The sequence below is a fragment of the Elaeis guineensis genome, chromosome 12 (assembly GCF_000442705.2).
Source record: "Elaeis guineensis isolate ETL-2024a chromosome 12, EG11, whole genome shotgun sequence".
NCBI lineage: Eukaryota > Viridiplantae > Streptophyta > Magnoliopsida > Arecales > Arecaceae > Elaeis > Elaeis guineensis.
Window position 1 is genome coordinate 32,860,070 of NC_026004.2, and position 23,911 is coordinate 32,883,980.

At 34.3% G+C, this 23,911-nt stretch overlaps 1 protein-coding gene and 1 non-coding gene across 2 annotated transcripts; one reads left to right on the top strand and one right to left on the bottom strand.

The window, feature by feature from the left end:
- Positions 1-655: 655 nt before the first annotated feature.
- LOC105054704 (dehydration-responsive element-binding protein 2F) lies at positions 656-1,717 on the bottom strand. The gene has a single exon (XM_010936274.3). It carries the CDS (start codon positions 1,715-1,717, stop codon positions 794-796), a length of 924 nt encoding a protein of 307 aa, XP_010934576.2. The 3' UTR covers positions 656-793.
- Positions 1,718-20,103: 18,386 nt separating this feature from the next.
- LOC140853001 (small nucleolar RNA R71) lies at positions 20,104-20,210 on the top strand. The gene has a single exon (XR_012136078.1). It is a non-coding gene; the product is annotated as a small nucleolar RNA R71 (small nucleolar RNA).
- The last annotated feature ends 3,701 nt before the right edge of the window (positions 20,211-23,911 follow it).

Here is a 23,911-nt window from a genome sequence, read left to right on the forward strand (position 1 = left end):
CCTCATTTGAGGACCAAACATTGTTGAACCCTCGAGTCTAGGAGGCATAATGAATCGATCCATCGGTAGTGGTGGCATCTCATAGTACTATTTGTGTGCTTTGTTTGGGCACCTAACATGCTGAGCAAAGACCCTACGAGGAAGTTATGACCTTCGAAAGTTATGCTTCCTCATCAAATCTTGGATGTGATAAATCTTGCTCTCAAACACTATCCAAACATGTCTGCAGTGGCCAAATTAACCGATAATAAGTCTTGTGATCCTCTTACATCATGTATCAAATACAGTTAATATGGTGACATATCGACAGGGAGATGATCCTTTGGGCGAGAAATCTATCAAGTATAATTGCAATAATAAGTTTTTTCCCACTCTTCAAAAGCATGATCTTCAATTCCATTATTGCGTGGTAAATTTTTCAGTCATCCACTCCATAGAACAAAAGAAGTAGAACAAAGATCCAACAGAGAGAGAACTCCGTGGTTCAATTGTTAGAATGGGGACTGGAAGACACTAGTGTTGCCATAGCAAACTGGGCTAGGAAGATGAGGTAGGTAATTCAGAGAGGAGAAATTCTGCTATTGCCATTCCAGTAGGAGAACATATAAGAGACTCTCTGTTCTGGCCATCTAACACAAGATCAAGCAATGGCCTCCTTAAACACCAACAAAGTATTTGTTCCACAAATTGAACTAAAAGAGTAAAAGAAAACAGGGAAGCATCTGACATATATCCAAGTAGAGTCTACCATGTCTAGCTCAAGCTTATAATCTACTAAATTTAACAAAATGTTTCAGAGATCCCATATGGAGACAGGCAAGCTTAGCTCTTCATGCATATTGTCGACAGGCAACCCGCCATCCTCGATGACCAAGTGGTCCTCCAAAGCCCGCATCTCAACCAACGTGTCCCAATCGAAGTTACCCTCGTCAAAACTGAGCATCTCCGAAGCAACCCCACTGCTTTCCTGTGTGGGAACGACCATTGCCAAGCTTTCGGCACCCTCATCGGCCGCCAGTTGACTCTTCTCTTCTTTAAGCACACCTAGCTGCTGAAGGAACTCCTTCAGATCAATCTGAGGCTTCTCTGCTTGATTCAATAGATTCCTCTCAAGTGGTGTGACACCCGCTTCTTCCACTCTCATGTTAGAGTTTTCCCACAGAGTTTTCTCAACTGTGCCCGCCGGTAGTGGTTCCAAACTCTGAGACAAACTAGGACAAGAAGAAGAAGAAGAAGAAGAAGAAGAGGAGGAAGACACAGAAGAATAAGAAGAAGAAGAAGAGAATCTTGAGTTCTTGAACTCTTGAAGCTTTTGATGGATGATATGAACGTTGTGTTGAGCATCGAGGTTAAGAAGGCCATAAGAGGGGATCATGGACGTGAAGTTCTTGGAAGGGAACCATTTGAACCTATGCGGTTGCTTGCCAGTGATGGCGGAATTGATGTCGGAACGGAGGTGGGGCAGGTTGAGGTAGGCATCAGGGCCGTAGAGCCGGCGGGCAGCCTCGTCATAGGCCATGGCGGCCTCCTGAGCAGTGGAGAAGGAGCCAAGCCAGAGCCTGGTGCGCTTCTTGGGCTCCCTGATCTCGGCCACCCATTTGCCCCATGTCCTCTGCCTCACTCCACGGTACTCGCAGGAGGCGTTCTGGGGGCCTCCCTTGCCTCTTGTGGGGCCTTTCTTCCATGGCTTCAAAGGGGATTTTCTCAGGTTATCCATGGCAGGCTTTTGGGGGGGGGGGGGGGGGGGGGGGGGGGGCGGTGGAGGAGGTTGGTAGGGATGGAGCGGAACAGAGAGGGGGAAAGTGAGGTGGGGGAGTGGGGAGGGCGCGGGGATATGAAGTGAGAGGAGAGGTGTTTGGTTTAAATGTTGTCACGGTTGGAGATGGTCTCCTTTGAAGGCATGTGACCGTTAGCACCTCGGGCAGGACTTTTCCATTTAAAAAAAAAAAAAAAAAAATCTTGCGCAAGAGGCCAAATAATGAGCATGGTTTTTTTGCCGTGGTAAGCACACGAACACCTACGTTGGATTTGGATCAGATCCAATCTAGATACCTTTTAGATCTAAAATTAAATAAAAAAAATAAAATATTTTTTATTAAAAATTAATATATTTTAAATATTAATTATTATTAAAAAATTAATCTATGTATAATAATTTTCTATAGATATATTCGTTAAACAATGTATAAAATTCATCATTAATCTATTTAATTATTTTTTTTGTTATAATATTGTAGAAAGCCATCTTTGCATGCTATTAGAACATCAATACAAGGTCGGGGCCTGAGACGATCGCCCAATTTGACCTGCCCCAGGATCGGTCCTGATTTGGATAACAAACAATTGAACTTTTTACAGTTTAAAGCACATGCACGATAATTAAACACATTAATTTCAAACTAGCATGTCAATTGCATGATAAGTTTGGATCCCCTTTTGATCGGATTGGACTCTAGAGGTACAATATCAGCTTCACAATCACATGCACCATCCATGTATTATGCCGCGGCCATACTTACATAGGTCCCATGATGTACATGGGACAACATGATAGGGATCATGCAATCAAAGTCGTCACATGCATCAGACATGTATGGTCATGTTAGTGGGATGGGATCTCTCCTATTAAAATATGAATAGAGATATAGAGTAATTTTTGCAATACAGTAACTCAAATTATTTATAGAAAATAATAAAAAAATAATGTAATTTTCATAAATAAGATTCTTATTCATTTTTATTTACTGATTAACGATAAATTGGTATATAAAATTTTTATTTATATCAATAATATTACAATTTTCAAATTTGAGTGGAATGTCTCTTCTAATTAAAATATAAAAAATATCATACTATAATAAAAAAATTATATAGTAGTGAAACTTATTCACGTATTACATTTTGAGTTTTATATTAACTTTTCTTCTATCGTATCATCTTATTCCTCTCAAATTAGAAAATATATCTAATCAAAATTTTATTCAAGAAGAGAAGTTTTACATTAGCTCTCCTATTTTGAGCACCAAATATGAAACTATTATATCAAAATTACAGGTTGTTCCACCCTCTTAATGCTTATTAAGTGTGTCATTTTGGTTCTTGGCACACTCAAAATGAATTTTTGGCATCCAAAAATTATATCTCACAATCAAGTGTTAGATGTGACCGTTCTTGCTCCTAATTAGTCTCGTCCTAACCTATCCAAAATAACCAAGCTGGTCCACAAGAGGAATGGTGATCCTCCCAAATAAAGTCAACCTTGAATTGAAGGGGATCATTTCTCATGTGCATGCAGGACCAAAATCAGTGGGTGAGAGGATGTGTCGATAGGCTTTAGGTTAGGCTAGACCTCTTATGGGAGATCAACAACGTTTCAATAAAAAATATTCAGCCAAAGTACTATGTTAAGTTCAACATGGATTCCTATACAATCAACTCAAGAAAATGATAAGAGAAACAATCTCCAAGGAGGCAATTTTCTTAAGAAAACTAATTAAGTGTTTAGTGAAATGATTTAATGATTATTTTTATAAAATAATTTATCCTTACAGAAATTCAAATAAGTTTTTTTCTGGAAAAGAGTTAAAATCTTCAACGGCAACAAGCAATTGTGTAGTTATCTATCCAATATTTAAATATATCCTTTTTAATACTTATTTCATTAGGTAAATACCTTTAGGAACTTCTAGGCAAATATTTTAAAGTTGATCAGGTAGAAAGCAAAGAGGCATTAGCCCACAAGGAGTCTAGTTAATTTCATTTACCAACAATGAAACAAATTAGCATGAAGTTTATGCATTAAAAAAGGGCATAAATATTGCATAAAACAAAGAATTAGAAAATTGTGTCCATTTTCGGGAGTTCTATTATTATTATTATTATTATTATTATTATTATTATTATTATTATTATTATTATTATTATTATTATTATTATTATTATTATTATTATTTGAATGACATAAGCATGAAGGCTAAAAAGTAAAATCAAGTCATGTTGGATGGCTAACTAGTAACGGTGGAAACAAGCTGAACACAAGCCAATCTAGTTCTAACTCTAGCCTAGCTCATTTACTATTCGAGCCACATTTGAGCTAGCTCATTTAATTTCAAACTAAACTAAAGCTAATTATGAGCAACATGTTCAAATGATCTAGTGTAGCCTATGCTCATTCTATTAGAAATTTTATGATTTTCAATTTGGAAAAGGTTCAAACTTTTAAACCCCATGTTTGCCGATTGGGTTGTAGCCCAAGTGAAACGAGACTTTGTTTCCATGCGATGGACTCGGGTTTGAAATGCGTACGTGTTGATTAAATGAGGGAGCGGATGCCCTATGCCTTGGTCGATCGTATGGAAAGTCTATCTAGTCCACTTAGTGGCCCGATCGGCATCGAGGTAACGTACTCACACGAGGAAGAGGAATCTTTCGATTTGGGTAGGAAGAACCGGCCACTTTGAGTGTCCTGTGGTGGGGTCTTATGACTTAAGTGAGCCGGTCATAAGGTGAAAGTCATTCGAATCGAATATTCTTTGATGGAAGGGGACTTTTATGGTCACGCCCAAAAAAAGTTGCAACGCGGGATGCAACCCCTTCCCACCTTCTTTCTTAACAAAAAAAAAAAAAAAAAAAAAAAAAAAGAGAGACCATGTTTAATCATCATATAATGGATATTTAAATGCACACTTGCATTAATTGAAGTCTAGGAGTTCTAGGCCCAGCTGGGCCTTGTGGGTGTTAGGTTGGCAACCACAGATCAAGTGCTCGCTTGTGCAACCGGACATGCCATGCATGCATATGATGTTACAGATTTCAAAATCTTTGATAGACATCCTTATGATTTCCTTTTTGCAAATTTCAAGTTTAAATATCAATCTGACTTTGATTTCAGTCTGATTCACTCATCATAATGTAGATGTTATAAAACTCTGTGTACATGTTGTCAAGCCTTAATGAGGCACCAGTGCAGGTAGGCTATTAAAGCTTTTTTTGAGATAGCCATTGAGGCCATTATAGATCTGTCATGGGTTAGATGGACGGAGCCTTTCAAAAGGCTCTGGATTCAGGGTATCGAGCACACCTAAGATAGATCAAGTCTTATGCATTTCCACTTAATTTTTCCATTTTTTTCCTTCGTATCCTTCTATTCTTCTTAGGTAACTAAAAAAGTCCACTAGGATAAGAGAATTTGCGCTGAGTTGGATTCCTTGTACCTTAAAGATGATGTTGTTAATACCTATTAGGGCTAAAACCGTATCAGATACGGATCGGATACCAGTATATCAATATCCATATTTATTTTATTTGATGAATAAAAATATAGATACAAATATTATTCAGATATAAAAATTCATATCTATAATTATTTTAAACAGATATGGATACAATTCAGATATTGAAAGTATATGTATAATTGTGAATATAACTTAGATAATTAAACTTTATGACTACAAAATTAAAGATATTGATAAATATATGATAAATCAAATTAATAATATATTTATACAGTTGTATATTTTTTTAAAAAATTAATAAGTATTATATAAAATTATATAAGATTATATGTAGATTTGGATTTACAGATACGGATCGGATAGTTGTCTATCCATATTCATATTCATTTTTCTTTGATGGATATGGATATGAATATTAGTCAGATCCTTAAATTTCTATTCATATCTAACTGATTCGAATACAAAAATAGATTTGGATAGATAATATCCATACTACTTTCACCTCAAATACCTATATATGAGGGGGTAAAATTTATTTTTAGTGTAATGTTTCACATGCCTCGTTCTAGGCACACCTTTCTAGTTTCTTTTTTGATTTTTTCATGACTTAAATTTTGTAATTATTTGATATATTTTGAATTTTATTTTATGCAATTATTAGCAATTTCACCTTAATTTAAAAATGATTTCCTATAATATATGTAAGTTCTATTAATATTTGCTAATATTTTCATGCTTAAGAGTCTAGAATATTTTCTAGTCTAAAGTCTTTTATCAAATATTTTAGTGTTTAATTCAACAAATTTTTACTATTAAAAAATGATTAAAATATTTACTATTAAAAAAGCTTAAACAAATTCCTAATCTAAAGATCCTTTTAAAGTTATGTTTATAAACAAGATCCCTTAAAAATCCGCTACCCTAAAACCTATGAAAAAACTAGTTCAAAATTTCAAAATAAAAATCCAAATATTTGTTGCTCTAAAATTCATGTAGAATCATTTAAATCAAATTTCAAAGAATGCTCTTATTTTCTGCTTTGAAAGCAGTACAAAAATCTCTAAAATAGTTTTTAAATTCAAAAAATTATTATAGCTGCTTAGAACACTATATAGAACTTTACTTTTTGTTGCACAAAATTATTTTCTTTTCGATAGAATACAAAATTATTTTTTTTTATTCTTGTAACCTATACTAGAATATTATTGATGTGTTTAAAGAATTTAATTCTCCTTTTAAATTTAAATTTAAATTCAAAAGTTTTAAAACCTAACAAATACATCTTATTGTGTTTTAACTACTATATTTCAAGTTTTGAAACCTACACATTAAAGGGTACATTTAGGACTTAATTCATATCCCGCTTTAGAATAATTGCTCCAATTATTTAATATTCCTATTATCTTTTACATTATTTGTTGCTTTAATTAATGCATTTATTACATCTAAATTTTGAATTCAAAAAGTTTAGTGCACATTATTAGAAGCCATTAATTAAATACTTAATAAATTAGGACTGAACTCTATCAAACTTGTGTGTGCAAAATCTATTAATCAACAAGTATTTTTCTAAATGACTTTTTGGTAATCATAGTGCTATAAAACTTGAAAAATTCAATGGCTTATTTTACAAGAGATGGTAAAGCCAAGTAAGATACTAGCTAAGTACTCTTAGGTTGATCTCAATCATTGAACAATCTGACTCTAAACTCTCATCTAGATCAACTTCTTAAATTGTCTCTATACCCAGTCCCTACGAAATAAGTTCTTCTAATTCTCAAATAAAAATTCCTTAAGAAATAGACTTCCATTATCACCATAAGATTCTTATTGCCCTATCTAATTCTCTCTATGATGTCTACCATCCTACCAAGATAACTATGGAACTTTGAGATGCCTTAGATGTCGAACATGATATGGATGATGTTAGTCTAAACTAATTCACTATATTCAAGTTTTAAAAATATACCATGGTGGAATCCAAACCCATCAGTATCTCGATCCATAAATTTCAAGATCTTCTGCAAAAAATTGAATTGACCGAATGCTAATTCTCTAAGAGTTATAAGGTTCAAATCTTAATTGACTTTCTTCTTCCACCCTAATCAAAATTCTCATGAGAGCTAATTCATAAGCAAGGTAACTTAATTGAATCCATCCTAAACCCTCAAATTAAGGTCATTTCATACTCTGAAGAAAGAACTTGAAAAACGAGAACTAGTCAAATTAGAATTCTTTCTCCTAATCTTCTAAATAGCAAAATCATCTAAATCACTACCAACTAATTCAAAAGTTAAAGATGATCGAAAGGAACCTTTCTACTTCTATTCAAGCAAACTAACCGTGTGGCATAGGATTGCTACTACAAAAAAAAAAAAGCAATTGAGGATAGTTGTAAGTACATAGAAACCTGAAGTATATATGACTGAAAGTGTTGTCAAACCTTCTTTCAAGTTGGATGATAAAACTCCCTTCATAAACTTGACCTATTGATCTTATGATTGGTGGCTTGATTCAGAGCTAATGTTCATATTTGTTTTGATCTTTTTTAGTTCTCCATCTTCTAAAAATCATGTGGAGGTGTAATACTTGAGACTGACTTAGGAGCACAATACTAGAAAAATGATGAGTAGGGTTAAAGATGATTTTAGAAAAAACCCTGATCATTCATAAGGTATTGTATGTCCCCAACACTATAAACTTGATCAATGGAGATTTATTGGTATTTAAGGACTACAAAATTGTTCTAAATTTCAATATGCTTGAATCACTCATAATAACAATTTTATAAGGAAAGGCTTTGTGTTAAAGGGTTTATCCAAACTAAATGTAATTTCTAAGAATGTAAACTTCCTATTGTCCTCCATCCTGAATCTTCCAATATTTGGCATGATTGACCAATGTGAACTTCAATCGAATCCATCGCATGACAAACTTAAGTCTTATTCTTAACATACATCTAGATATAAAAGTTCAAATGCAAAATTTATGTATAGGCCAAGAGTACCTAGAAACCTTTTAAGTCTATGTATAGTCTCCTTGATTTAGTTCATAACAATGTGTGTGACTTTATCAAGTCATTGACTCATATTTGACTTTACAAATAAGGAGGTAGTCCTTATTTTGTAATATTTATAGATGACTTCTCCAAGTATCGTTACATATATCTATTCAAATCTAACAATGAGGTTCTTCATAGAGTCAAAATCTATAGAGCCAAAGTGAAAAACCAAATTGAGAAGACCTATAAAAGACCTAGATCTAATTGAAGTGGTGAATATATCCCAAATGAGATGACTCGAGTCCATCAAACATATGGGTCCTTATAAGGTTACTCCTTATTCTCTTTAGTCCAACAATATAGATGAATGAAAAAATAGAACCCTAATGGACATTATTAACTCAATGTTAATCAATTTTGATACACCTAAAAATTTGTAAATGCAGCTCTATTATCAGCTTATTATATCTTAAATAGGTTATCATTTAAAGATAGCAATAAAATTTCTTTGAATTTTGGAACAATAAAACTCCAAGATTGGATTATCTCAAAATATAAGGGTGCCTAGCTAGAGTAGGTATACCTAAATCTAGAAGAAAAAAAATAGGAACCAAAATCATAAATGCCATTTTTGTAGGATATTCCTTAGATAGTAGCAACAATAGATTTTTTGTGATAAATTAAGAGATAAGTGACATCTCTACTGATACTCTTATTCAAGATAGAGATGCCACTTACTTTTAAAATATCTTTTCCTATAGAATATAATTTCTAATTTCATTTGAACCATTCACTTTCTATTTCTTTAATCTTATCGAATATGCACCTTACTATGAATCTAAAAAGAAAAAAAGGTCTAACATGATAGTAGAGTTTTTGAACTTAGAAGAGCTACAAGGATATCGAAAAAAAGATCTCGATAAATAATGCTTCACTTTCTTCATTGAGGGTAAACCTTCCATTTTTCTAGATGTAATATCTTTGTCTAACATTTCTTTTTAGAATGAAGCCATCAACTTTGAGTTCAACTCAATTACTCAAAATCAAACTTTAATGCTAACACACCTCTTGGAAGTAAGCTATTGGATTGTAGATTCATATTTTGAAAATACTTAGTCCTCATAGAAATATATTAAAAAAAAATAAAACTAGGCTAGTAGTTGAAGGTTTAACTAAAAGGAAGGTCTTTTCATACCTATTCACTTATAGTCAGAATTACAATATATAGAACCCATCTTGATGTTTGTTCCATCCATAGGCTTATCATTTATCAAATAGATGTGAAAACTATTGTTAGCTTTAGAATTGATTTTGATAATGTCAAAAAAGTTTGAGTACAAATTATAGCTACTAATGATGCTTGTGAGAGTGATTATAGGATTTTTTATAATGCTCAATGATTGATTTCACTAAAGAAGTCCTTTCAAAACTTAAGTAATTTTATATTTTCAAATTCAAATTTTTAAGTTTTGGAAGCAAAAAAATTGAGTTCGATATGAAAAAAATTAAAAAAAAAAAGATAGTCCAGTCTAGAAAGACTTCTCCATAAGTTGATATACTTAAAAATTAATTTTAAGAAAGTAAGTTTAGCCTAGAATATCTTTAAACAAAGAAATCTACTCAAAAATAGATATAGTCATATTGGCACATATGGCACTCTTTTGAGTCGATAAAAAAAGAAGCTTAGTCGATCGATCGATCTCAATTTAAAGAAAATGACAAAAAGATATAAATTTCAAACTTTTTTCTTCGGTGACTAAATTTTTATCTCACCCGACCAAGATAGAATCATAGCCGACTCACATGTATAGATAGTCGACTTAGCCTTTAACTCAGGTTGAAGATAGAAGAATAAAGATTTTAGATATTTTTTTAAATTGATCATGAAAATAAATTAACTAATCAAGATAGAAACTTAGTGGACTCATATAAATAGAATAGTTAACTCAATCTCAGATATGGAAGAAGACAAAAGATGGTAAAAATTCACAAGTTTTCTAAGCCAATCCAGAAAATTAGTTGACCAATCAAGTCATGAAGTTAGCCAACTAAGAAGATACACTACAAAAAAATAGACCTTCATCGACATAGAAATGTGCCAGTAAAAATAAGAAAAATTGCTACTAGTGTCTTTAACAGTATTTTTATCAAATATAGACTTAATGTCGTCAATAGTCGTATTGCTGATTCTCAATGACACTTTTATCTATATCACTAAAATGCTCTTTTTAGCGGCATCCTTTTAATTTTTATCAGTATTTTAAATATGTTACATATTCTATTAGTGGCATAAAAAAATATTGTGCAAAGAAAAAAATAATTGTAACAAATAATGATATTTTCTAATGTTGATGAAAATTAATTAGTGGCATCCAAAAGCATTGTTGAAATATTATTAATTAGCGATATTTTATGAATGTCTTTAAAGTCTGTTTTGCCAGTAATTTTTTAGTATTTATGAGCCTTTATGAAATGCTGTAAATTCTTTTAGCATCACTAAAAAAATATCATACAAAGTAAAAATAAAATAATATATGTAAATAGCAATGATACTTTTGTAGTCTGATTTTTCGAATATTTTTATGCAGCATTTTCACATGGCAATGATAATTCTTTTTAATGATTAAGCACCATAGTTTCTAATCTGTTTGAAATATATATGTTGTTCATAAATATATCATATAGTGATATATTCTAAAAAAGAATGATAAAATAGAAAATCTGGCTAAATCCATCCACATAAAACCAACAATTATCTTAATAATATTTTTTGAAAATATCAATAGCATCCAATAAAACTAGATTGATAATGAGATCAGGATCATGCGCATCAATTACTTTCTAACCCATTACATTTATCGCAACATGGTTTGCACCTTCAATTGCTTCAAAAGATGATTGGATGAGGATGGTAATTCTTAGAAGAATGGAGACTTCAAGTTTCATATCAACTTTATTTAAATCATCTCCAAAGCTAATAAGATCAACACCAAAACCTGCATCTTCACTACTCTCAATTTGATAATCAAAATCAATAATATTGAGATCAAAGTGGATCTTGGCTTTTTCAAGGGCCAAGGAACCACCAATAATTTTAACTACATACATCAACCACAAGAAGTGCTTGTTCAATAGATTTTGAGCAACTCGTGTATGTCATTCTTTTGATTCGAACATGTCATACATAAATCTCTTATTTTGAAAATCATCAACCTCATAATTTAAGTCTTCTATGGCTTTTTTAATTGATTTTGTCTGAAGATAGAATCCAGATTTCATATAAAAAATATATCAAATATTATTAATAGGCTAGAAACTAGAAACAATGTAAATGAACATGTTGAGTAAATATATCTACATCACTTTGACCATTTGTCAACATAGTTGTAAAAACAGCTATGGCAACCTTAGATGCAAATATTTTCATAGCATATGATATGCAGGTACCACCACAATCATGTCCCACCAAAATAACTTATAAAATATTTTAGAAATTAATGCAGCTTTCAAGTATAAATGGTAAAACAAGAAGTTATTCTGCTAGTAAATTAGAGATACAAGGCCTTCATCAAGAACAAAGTGATTGTTCTCTAAATCGTCAATCTTTACATCCTATTTCAAAATTTGAAAAAATTATTTGAGAATAACAAAATATTTAACCAAAACAAGTGTATGGAGAAAAAATTAATAACTTGGAACAACAGAACTCTAACATCAATATTTATCAAGATTTAGGAGCACAAAGCAAAGAAATGTTGGATGTGTATTTGCAGTAGTATATCCTTAAATTTCTCTTCTCTTTCCATGGTTCCTATCACACAAGAAATGAATAAATAGACTATATGATAAGAATGTAGGTGCACAATGAGCCATAAGAGTTATGCTAGTTATCATTAGCAACTTCAAAAGTAATATGGAACATACAAACTATTTTTTTGATCAAAAGTTGATCTTCAAGGCCCTTTGGCTACTTATATATGTTAAGATCATAGCACTTTAACAGAATAGCAAGAAGTGCTTAAATCCTTCTATGCAATGAAACATGTTATTCTCTACTTATCAACACACTCCATACTTGCTGTTATGGTCATAATGCATCAAAAATTTTGCAGCAAACATAATTCAAATATTGGCTTTTATAAGAACTTTCATAGGATATATGAGAAATTCAAATATAGTTATTTCATGTCTTACTATTGAATAAAAAAATATCTCTAGTATTCTTAAAAGAGCTTCCAATTAAGTGCTTCTAATTATTTTAACTATCAAATGCAAAACACATGCTATGAAAAAATATTTACAACATATAAAAAGAAATAAAAAGATCACTACTGATGTGCAAATCTTAAAATTTGTAAATAAAACCGCAAGCGCACAGTGTGCAGAGTAGCACGACCAGCGAGTACGGGTCGATCCTACAGAGACTTGGTTTAAAAATGATTTTCAAATCTATGCTCAAGCGAGCTTTAACGAAAATCGAAAATCGAAAGTTGTTTGCTAAAGACAATAAGACTAAGGATCTAGGGTTTTTGAATCTACTAGATCTAGATTAGGGAATTCTACCTAGAATTTTTCTTATTGATCCTAACGACTACTCCTCTTGTCTTTCCCAAGCATAGATTATGAAGAGACTAAGGCCCAACAATAACCCATCAAGATTCTTTACAGGGGAGTAGTAACTAGGATTCCTTAGGGTTTTCTCCTCCTATGCACTGAATCAAGCATGAACTATGAAGGGACTCTGACCCAACTATAGTTCATCAAAAATTCTAGGAAAAGAGGAAGAAAAAGAAATCCTAAGAAAAAAAAAGAACCCTATGTAAAATTCCTACTCATGATCTAGCTTCATCGCAAACCCTAGAAGGGATGCTTAGCTAGACATGATCTAAATCTACTTACAAAATTTAAATACAGAAAAATAAACTATCCTAATTTCATAAATTAAACTATCCTAATTGCATAAATTTAAACTACATAATTTAAACTAACCTAATTGCATAAAATTAAATTGCATAAATTAAACTATCCTAATTGCAAGAAAAATAAATTGCATAATGTAAAGAGATAAAATTACATAAAAATAAGATTTTATATAAAAAAATTTATTACAAAAACCTCAAAGCTCGAGGCTTGAGAAGAAAGCTAAAAAACCCCACTATCTAGGGTTACAAGCTTGATTGGAAAGCAAGAATCATTAAAACAAGAGCCTTTGGGGGCTTTTTATAGGCATTTGGGGGTTATAAGGTTTTTAAAACTTTAGATGTGGGACTAAGAAGTTTTAGAGGGCTGTTAGGGAGGTTTAGGGGCTCAAATCTCCCTCAAAAAGCACTTAAATCCATCAAGAAATCCTAGAAATTATTTCAGCCGTCCGATCTTCATCTAAAGGATCCAATTCATCTAATAAATCAAGCCGGAAGCGATTCTGGGCCGTCGATCACGATCTGGGTGAAGCGCTGCCGTTGGATCGCGCTGCAGAGATGGGATCAGGTCGGATGCGTCGCGGACCGTCCGATCAAGGTGCTGGAAGATTTCATCCGTTGGATCGCGCTGCAGAAGGATCCCGTGTTGTCCTAGTGTTTATTGATTCTTGCAATTGCCTTGATTACGGTTGGATCTTGACCGGCTGCGATGGTGGCCGTCCGATGGCGCAAAAAATGTGGAGCGTTGGATCTTGATCAGAGAAAATTGGACCATCGAGTGATGTGAAGTTATCAGGTTGCCCTTCGGACCTTCTTCTCTCTCCTCATGAGCCCTGGACCGCGCGCGTGGATCGGGCTCGCGATGCGTTGCGGTGAGCCAAGACTCGCTGATTGGCTGGTTTATGATGCACCGATGGGTCCATGATCCAGGCACCTGTTGCTGTGGACCAGGCGGCTAACCAGATCACCAAATCAATTGATTTTTGATCAATTTTGACCTGATTTGACTCGGGTTTGACCCAATTGAGTCTTCTTTCTTCATTCTTCAATTCCTGGGTCAATTTAACTCCGTTTTGCATAAAATTTACGCCGTTGGAATCCTCTTTCCTTGTTCTTTCTATTGATGACCTCTTTTTCTATAAAATATAATAATAAGTATCAATTTTCTAATAAAGTTAGATAATTTAGATATTAATTGATACTTTTTATATCAATTTGTGACATAAATCACACCCCCCAACTTAATCATTGCTAGTCCCTTAGCAATGTACCAAAATAAGATCATATTCCAAAAAGATCATTCCTTTGCAAATTAATTTAAGATTAAAATTCAAGAAATTTTTTAGTATTACTAAATAATGAGCTTTCTTAGAGTACACTTAAAGTTTTATAGCACTTGTGTGAGTGATAACTAACTTAGTATTTCAGTATTAACTTGTACAGGCCAATTGTATCATTTTTCATAACTTAGTTCGATTAATTTTCTATACACCCCAGATTAAACAAAGAACTAAGGTAGCTTTCACACTGTTTTTTTTTTTTTTTTTTTTTTTGCTGAGCATCCTGGCCTTCCCACCACCATTTGATGCGAATCTCAATACTTGACTTAGGTGAAGAGACCCGGTTACTAGGCTTAGGGCAATCCATATTTACTCTGTGTTTTGCATTTTATTTCAGGCAGGTAGCTCTTTCCTTAAATTCAAATTTCTTCAATTGGGGTGTAGAAAAAATTATCTAATTTAAATAATACTCAAATCCTTAATTGGCCTTACAATTAACACCTACTTTACCTTGTTAGTGTGCATGTGCAATTGGAAGTGCTAATAGTCTTTAAATGACCTAGGCCACCAAGAGTCTAACCAGCTAATCTTCTCCATGACTCACTACATTGATTAGCAAATACTTTCTAACTTACTCTTATTTCTTTTCTAGATTAATTTATTTTATTTTTTTTTTAATATATTAAATGTAAGAAATAACTCATAGTGGAAGGAAAAAGAAATGATAACACCTGATTTTGTTCAAGCTCTCCCCCCAACTTGACCGACATTGTCCCCAATGGAGTTTATCTAATTTATTTGTCCTAAGCAAACTGAAAATAAAAAAAAAATATTAGAAATTAAATAAACTGGGTTGCCTCTCAGAAGCGCTAAGTTTTATGTCTTCAGCCAGACCAAACCTCGAAGTAATTTAATCAGAATAAGTTGGTTCATAAAGAACCATGGCATCTTCAACAGTCTCGACAGGTAATTCCAAGAATGGTTTTAATCGTTGACCATTAATTTTAAAGATAACACCATTACTTGGGTTTTCTATCTCAACAGCTCCGTGTGAAAAGACTTCCTTTACTAAAAATGGTCCTGTCCATCTAGACCTAAGCTTTCTTGGAAACAGATGTAATCTAGAGTTATATAAAAGCACCTTTTGTCCGATATTGAAAGTTTTTCTCATAATTGATTGATCATGAAATGCTTTGGTTCGTTCCTTGTATATCCTTGCATTTTCATAGGCTTCATTTCTAAGTTCTTCTAATTCATTCAACTGAAGCTTCCTACGGTTTCCAGCGTCGTTCAAATTTGTATTTAGTTGTTTGATGGCCCACATAACTTTGTGTTCTATCTCAATAGGCAAGTGACATGGTTTACCAAACACAATCCTATAAGGAGACATTCCTAGATTGGTCTTGAAAGCGGTTCGGTATGCCCAAAGTGCATCAATTAATTTCAAAGACCAATCCTTTCTATTGGCACTAACAGTTTTTTCCAGGATCTGTTTGATTTGTCAGTTTGACACTTCAACTTGCCCACTAGTTTGAGGATGATATGGTGTGGCCAATTTATGGGTGACATTATACTTTTTCATCAATGTTGCAAAAGGTCGGTTACAAAAATGGGTTCTCCGATCACTAATGATTGCCCTAGGAATACCAAAACGGGAGAGAATATTTTTTTTAAGAAACTTAATGACCATTTTGCTATTGGGTGTTCTACATGCAATTGCTTCTACCCATTTTGAAACATAATCAACTGCTACTAGAATATATTCATTTCTAAAAGAATTTAGAAATGGTCCCATGAAATCGATCCCCCAAACATCAAAAACTTCAACTACCAAGATTGGGTTGAGTGGCATCATGTGTCGCTTGGTGATTCGATCCATTTTCTGACATTGAGCATAACTTTTACAATATTCATGAGCATCCTTAAACAAATTGGACCAATAAAAATCACATTGGAGAACCTTAGCAACAGTTTTCTTAGACGCGAAGTGACCCCCACATGCTTGATCATGACAAAAAGATAAAATATTCATGACTTCGTTATCTGGGATACACCTTCTAATAATTTGATCAGGACATTGTTTAAAAAGATAAGGATCATCCCAAATGAAATACTTCACTTGGGCAAAGAATTTATATTTATCCTGCTTAGTCCAATGAGAAGGTATCTTACCTATGGCTAAATAATTTACAATATCAGCAAACTAAGGTTCAGTAGACACAGACATGAGTTGCTCATCTGAAAAAGATTCATTGATGGGTGGTTCACTAGATGGTGCGACTGGAATTCGGGACAAATGATCTGCTACAATATTCTCAGTGCCTTTCTTGTCCCTAATTTTTAGGTCAAATTCTTGAAGGAGCAAAATCCATCTGATTAAGCGTGCCTTGGCATCCTTCTTTGCTAGGAGATGTCTAATGGCTGAGTGATCGGTGTAAACAATGGTGTGGGTCCCAACCAAATAAGATCTAAATTTCTCTAAAGCAAAGACAACGGCAAGGAACTCCTTCTCAGTTGTGGTGTAGTTAAGCTGCGCATCATTTAAGATTTTACTTGCATAATATATCACTCTAGGCAACTTATTTATCCGTTGACCTAAGATTGCACCCACAACATGATCGGACGCATCACACATTAATTCAAATGGTTCAGACCAGACAGGAGGATGAATGATTAGAGCTGATACAAGTACTTTTTTTAGAAATTCAAAAGATTCCAAGCACTCATGAGTAAATTCAAATTTGGTATCCTTTGCCAAAAGATTAGTCAGTGGACGTGCTACTTTGCTAAAGTTGGCAATAAACCTTCTATAGAATCCAGCATGACCTAAAAATGAACGTATTTCTTTCACAGATTTAGGTGGTGGAAGACTTGCAATTAGATCTATTTTGGCCTTGTCTACTTCAATCTCCTTTTTAGAAATGACATGGCCAAGAACTATTCCCTGTTTGACCATAAACTGATATTTTTCTCAGTTGAGAACTAAGTGCTTCTCCTTACATCGTTCTAGAACTAATTGCAGATGATTCAGACACTCAGAGAAGGTTAGGTCAAAAACAGAAAAGTCATCCATAAAAATTTCTAGAAATCGTTCTATCATATCTGAAAACATGCTGATCATGCATCTCTGGAAGGTTGTCGGTGTATTACATAGTCCAAAGGGCATTTGTCTATAGGCAAAAGTACCAAATGGACAGGTGAATGTAGTCTTTTCTTGATCTTCAGCGGCTATGAGGATCTGGTTGTAACCGGAGTATCCATCAAGAAAATAGTAAAACTCTTGTCTGGCTAGTCTTTCCAACATTTGATCAATAAATGGCAAAGAAAAGTGATCTTTCCTTGTTGCAGCATTCAACTTTCTATAGTCTATACAGACCCTCCATCCCGTTTGGGTCCTAGTTGGGATAAGTTCGTTTGCATCATTTTGGACCACTGTTACCCCAGATTTCTTGGGTACTACTTGAACTGGGCTTACCCAAGAGCTATCAGAAATAGGATAAATTATTCCACTATCTTGGAGTTTCAGAATCTCCTTTTTAACTACATCCTTCATAGCTGGATTAAGCCTTCTTTGGGCTTCTCTTGTTGGTTTAGCCTCTTCCTCTAAGTATATTCTATGTTGAACTATAGAAGGGCTTATTCCTTTGATATCTGCTATGGTCCAACCTATTGCTTCTTGATTTGCTTTTAGAACTGACACTAACTCCTCCTCTTGCTTGGGATCTAGGTCTGATGCAATAATTACAGGCAAAGTTTCTTTGGGTCCTAGATATGCATACTTGAGATGTTCTGGGAGGGGTTTCAGTTCTAAAATGGGTGCTTCCTCTATCGATGGTTTAGGTGATGATTTCACCATCTCAATGATTGGTTCAGTAGGAAGTGTCGATTCCTGATTAATCTGATTTTCTTTAAGTATTTTATTGACATCCTCAGACTCATGGATTAACCAGGGGTTAGACTCTAGGTCGACTTCATCATCACTAATGTCAATGGATTCATAAATACCATCTTGGACTACATTGACATCAGCATGAGAAGAGGATTCCTGTTCTAAGTTAAAAATATTAAGCTCAATAGTCATATTCCTAAAGGATAACTTCATTAGACCATTTCGACAATTGATTTCAGCATTGGCCGTAGCTAAGAATGGTCTTCCTAAAATGACAGGTATATGTCCTTTAGGATTCACAACTGGCTCAGTCTCTAAAACAATAAAATCTACAGGAAAAATAAAATTTTCAACCTTTATCAGAACATCCTCGACCATTCCCTTAGGGATCCTGAGAGATCTATCGGCTAACTGTAATGTGATCCCAGTAGGTTGAAGTTTTTCTAATCCTAGTTGTTCATACACCGAATATGGAAGGATATTCACACTAGCTCCTAGATCTAGCAAGGCCTTTTTTATATTGGTTTCTCCAATAACACAAGAAATTGTTGGAGCTCCAGGGTCCTTATATTTAATTGGCACATGGCTAGATAGGTATGAACTGACACTTGCAGCCAAAAATGCTTTCTTTGGTACATTAGTGGTCCTTTTCCTAGTGCAAAGATCTTTTAAAAATTTGGCATAAGTTGGAACCTGATAGATTATATCTAAAAGAGGAATATTAACTTGGACTTGTTTAAATACCTCTAAAATTTTGTCTAAATGTTCAGATTTATTGGATTTTAGTCTGTTTGGAAAAGGAGCTCTAGGACTTTTAAGTACTGGACTAGGTGAATTTTCAGTTTCTGGTGCTTGAAGTTGAAAGGTAGTAGTTTTAGAAGGTGACTCGGCAGATGAGTCCTCTATATCATCAAGTGCATCTACCTTATTGTCTATTTGTTTTTCCGATCTTAAAGTATGAATGGCATTTACACCATTAACTTGGTTTCCTTGTTGGGGTCGTGGACCATTTTGGTTCCTAGGATTTGGCTCAGGTTGGCTAGGTAACCTACCATGTTCTCGTTCACTAATGGTCGAAGCCAGCTGACTTACTTGCATTTTCAGACGGGCTATAGCTTGGGTGTTATTATTTATGAGTTGACCCGTGGTTTGCATAAAGCTGGTATGTGTCTTCATCATGGCTTCTAGGCTTTTCTCTAAAGAGGTAATTTTCTTGTCATTATCATGGAAGCCTGGCGGGTTGTTCATCACTGGGTTGGACCTTAGATTTTGCTGATTGAAATTTGGATTGCCTACATTAGGATTCTGAGACCATGAGAAATTCGGGTGATTCCTCCAACCTGGGTTATATGTAGGTGCATAAGGATTGTTCAATGGTCCTTGATAGGTGGCATTCACCTGTGCACACTCATTCGAGTAGGAACATTCTTCTAAGACATGGTCTGGTGCATTGCACCCTTTACACATGGGTGCAGATATTTGATTTACATTGGCTAGTCTCTGTAATTCTAAGGCTTCCAATCTACGTGTTAAGTTTGCAATCTTGGCCTCTGATGCTAGGGTTGGTTGAATTTGATGCATTCCTCCTCTTGAAGGTGTAGCTTTATCAGGTTCCCTAGTTGTTTCCCACTGTAAATTTTTCTCGGCTAGGTCTTCTAAGAATTGCCAAGCTTCAGTAGTTTCTTTGTCCATAAATTGGCCTTGGCACATGGACTCTAGCATGGTTCTTGAGTTTGAATCTAACCCCTCATAGATGATCTGGCATAGTCTCCAAGTTTTTATTCCATGGTGTGGGCATTGGGTCAAAAGATTCTTGAAACGATCAAAGTACTTCCAAAATGATTCACCAGCTAGTTGGTAAAATTGATTTATTTCATTCCTAATCCTAGCTGTTTTATGATGGAGGAAATATTTTTTCAAAAATGTTCTCACAAAGCCCTCCCAGGTAATGACAGAATGGTTCGGCAGACTATACAGCCACTTCTTAGCATTATCCTTAAGGGCAAAGTTGATTAATCTAAGTTTGACCTCATCCTCTGTTAATTGCAGTTTCATGGTTGCACATACCTCCTCAAATTCTCTAATAAATATATAAGCATCCTCTAATCCTGTGAATTTTGGAAGCATATTTATGATTTGAGGTTTGATTTCAAAATTGTTAGCTGTGGGTTGTGGCAACCTGATAGAAGATGGTTGGATGGAGCCAACTGGATAACACAAATCCTTAAGGGTCATGGGTTGGATTGGTTCAGCCATTGGAACAACAGTTAGCCAGGTAAGTATAAGAGGTGGGAGGTTCACTCATCGTTGCCTTTCTAGACACCAAACGAGTTGGCCAGGCCAGCAACTGAACCAATTTAACAAACCATCCTCAAGGACTTGCCTAGACACCAACTAATCAAACAACTCAAACTTGGTAGAACTCTTAGGGTTCCTTGTCCTATTGAGCTCGAATTCCTTAAGGTTGACATCTAATTGATTTTAAGATTAAAGGTCTAGGTAATGCAATATGATGGAGATGGTTTTTGGGCTAAGGAAGGGTAATGAAATCCCCACCTTATCTTGTTAATGGGTTGATGCCCTTAGATTAATTATGAAAATGCAAATGCAAATAAACAAGATGACCAAGAATGTAAAAGATTTTAATTTAGAATTTTTTTTTTATTTTGATATTTTACTTCACGATTATGAAATGTCTTTTGTTTTGTTTTATTTTTTTTTTTTGTGATTAAGTAAATTCAAATGATTAGGTCTAAAAGGAAAAGTAATTAACTAAAAATAATAAAAGAGAAATTAGAAGCGTACCTGAGTTTTTCAGCAATCACCAACTAAATCTAGAAACCTAAAGAAAAAAGAAAGAGAGTTATAAAGCACGAAGAACAAATATTTGAAAATAATTTAAAACGCCAAATCCCCGGCAACGGCGCCAAAAACTTGATGTGCAAATCTTAAAATTTGTAAATAAAACTGCAAGCGCACAGTGTGCAGAGTAGCACGACCAGCGAGTACGGGTCGATCCCACAGAGACTTGGTTTAAAAATAATTTTCAAATCTATGCTCAAGCGAGCTTTAACGAAAATCAAAAATCGAAAGTTGTTTGCTAAAGACAATAAGACTAAGGATCTAGGGTTTTTGAATCCACTAGATCTAAATTAGAAAATTCTACCTAGAATTTTTCTTATTGATCCTAACGACTACTCCTCTTGTCTTTCCCAAGCATAGATTATGAAGGGACTAAGGCCCAACAATAACCCATCAAGATTCTTTACAGGGGAGTAGTAACTAGGATCCCTTAAGATTTTCTCCTCCAATGTACTGAATCAAGCATGAACTATGAAGGGACTCTGACCCAACTGTAGTTCATCAAAAATTCTTGGCAAAAGAGGAAGAAAAAGAAACCCTAAGAAAAAGAAAGAACCCTATGTAAAACTCCTACTCATGATCTAGCTTCATCGCAAACCCTAGAAGGGATGCTTAGCTAGACATGATCTAAATCTACTTGTAAAATTTAAATGCAAAAAAATAAACTACCCTAATTTCATAAATTAAACTATTCTAATTGCATAAATTTAAACTACATAATTTAAACTAACCTAATTGCATAAAATTAAATTGCATAAATTAAACTATCATAATTGCAAGAAAAATAAATTGCATAATGTAAAGAGATAAAATTACATAAAAATAAGATTTTATATAAAAAAAATTTATTACAAAAATCTCAAAGCTCGAGGCTTGAGAAGAAAGCTAAAAAACCCCACTATCTAGGGTTACAAGCTTGATTGGAAAGCAAGAATCATTAAAACAAGGGCCTTTGGGGGCTTTTTATAGGCATTTGGGGGTTATAAGGTTTTCAAAACTTTAGATGTGGGACTAAGAGGTTTTAGAGGGCTGTTAGGAGGGTTTAGGGGCTCAAATCTCCCTCAAAAAGTACTACCCTAGAAATTATTTCAGCCGTCCGATCTTCATCTAAAGGACCCAATTCATCTAATAAATCAAGCCGGAAGTGATTCTGGGCCGTCGGATCACGATCTGGGTGAAGCGCTGCCGTTGGATCACGCTGCAGAGATGGGATCAGGTCGGATGTGTCGCGGACCGTCCGATCAAGGCACTGGAAGATTTCGTCCGTTGGATCGCGCTGCAGAAGGATCCCGTGTTGTCCTAGTGTTTATTGATTCTTGCAATTGCCTTGATTACGGTTGGATCTTGACCGGCTGCGATGGTGGCCGTCCGATGGTGCAAAAAATATGGAGCGTTGGATCTTGATTAGAGAAGATCGGACCATCGAGTGATGTGAAGTTACCAGGTTGCCCTTCGGACCTTCTTCTCTCTCCTCATGAGCCCTGGACCGCGCACGTGGATCGGGCTCGCGATGCATTGCGGTGAGCCGAGACTCGCTGATTGGCTGGTTTATGGTGCGCCGATGGGTCCATGGTCCAGGCATCTGTTGCTGTGGACCAGACGGCTAACCAGATCACCAAATCAGTTGATTTTTGACCAATTTTAACCTGATTTGACTCGGGTTTGACCCAATTGAGTTTTCTTTCTTCATTCTTCAATTTCTGGGTCAATTTAACTCCGTTTTGCATAAAATTTACGTCGTTGGAATCTTCTTTCCTTGTTCTTTTTATTGATGACCTCTTCTTCTGCAAAATATAATAACAAGTATCAATTTTCTAATAAAGTTAGATAATTTAGATATTAATTGATACTTTTTATATTAATTTGTGACATAAATCAACTACTAACTTTAAAAGAAAGTTTAGCAGGAACATCAAAAACTACATAAGTGTAGTCTACAACAAATTAATTAAATCATGAATGCAAGAAATCATAATGTGCAGCCAAACCCCTTCTCTTTTAGACCTCACAAATGACAACAAAAAAATGATATGCCTTATAAATCTTCATCGAACAAATGAAGCTATAATATTAAGGAATGTCTAGACCTGAAACTCTATCCTTTTGGCCATGAAAGAATAGAAAACAAGTTCCTAATAAAACTAGCCCATGGGAAAATCTAGTTTCCAACAAGGCTTTGGACCAAACACAATCTATTTTGAAGACCAAATACATCCTTGTATGCATCTAGTCTGCACAATTACTACTATACTATTCTTACAGACTCCAACCTCTGCTTGCTCTATTTTTTATTATTAATTTTTTATGCATATTATCTTTTCAATGGTATCCATCTTATACAATCACATCAGAGGTTTGAACATAAGCTAAAAGACAATGAGAGAGTAACATACAACCCTCAAGAATAGGAGAAAAAAGTATCTCTCCCAAATACATTAAGATAGATGAATCTTGGATATATAAACTGAAGCAAGCCAAGCATATCTTGAAAGAAACCAATAAAATCTCCAAAATAATTTATATCTGATGAAAGAAATATCTACAAATCTAACTATGAATAAATAAATCTCTATAAATAATGAGAAAGTATTCAGTGAATCTGATAAAAGAGAGGTTTCAAAGACTCACGAGGGTGGCCTTAGGCATTGAAACTCTGCAGTCATCAATTGATAGAAGAGATGGCTATCACAAAAAAGATTTGGCCAATAGAGTGGATGGTTTAAATT

What these genes read in the sequence shown, in the direction of transcription:
- LOC105054704 (XM_010936274.3), bottom strand. Translation starts at nt 1,717, where the DNA reads ATGGATAACCTGAGAAAATCCCCTTTGAAGCCATGGAAGAAAGGCCCC.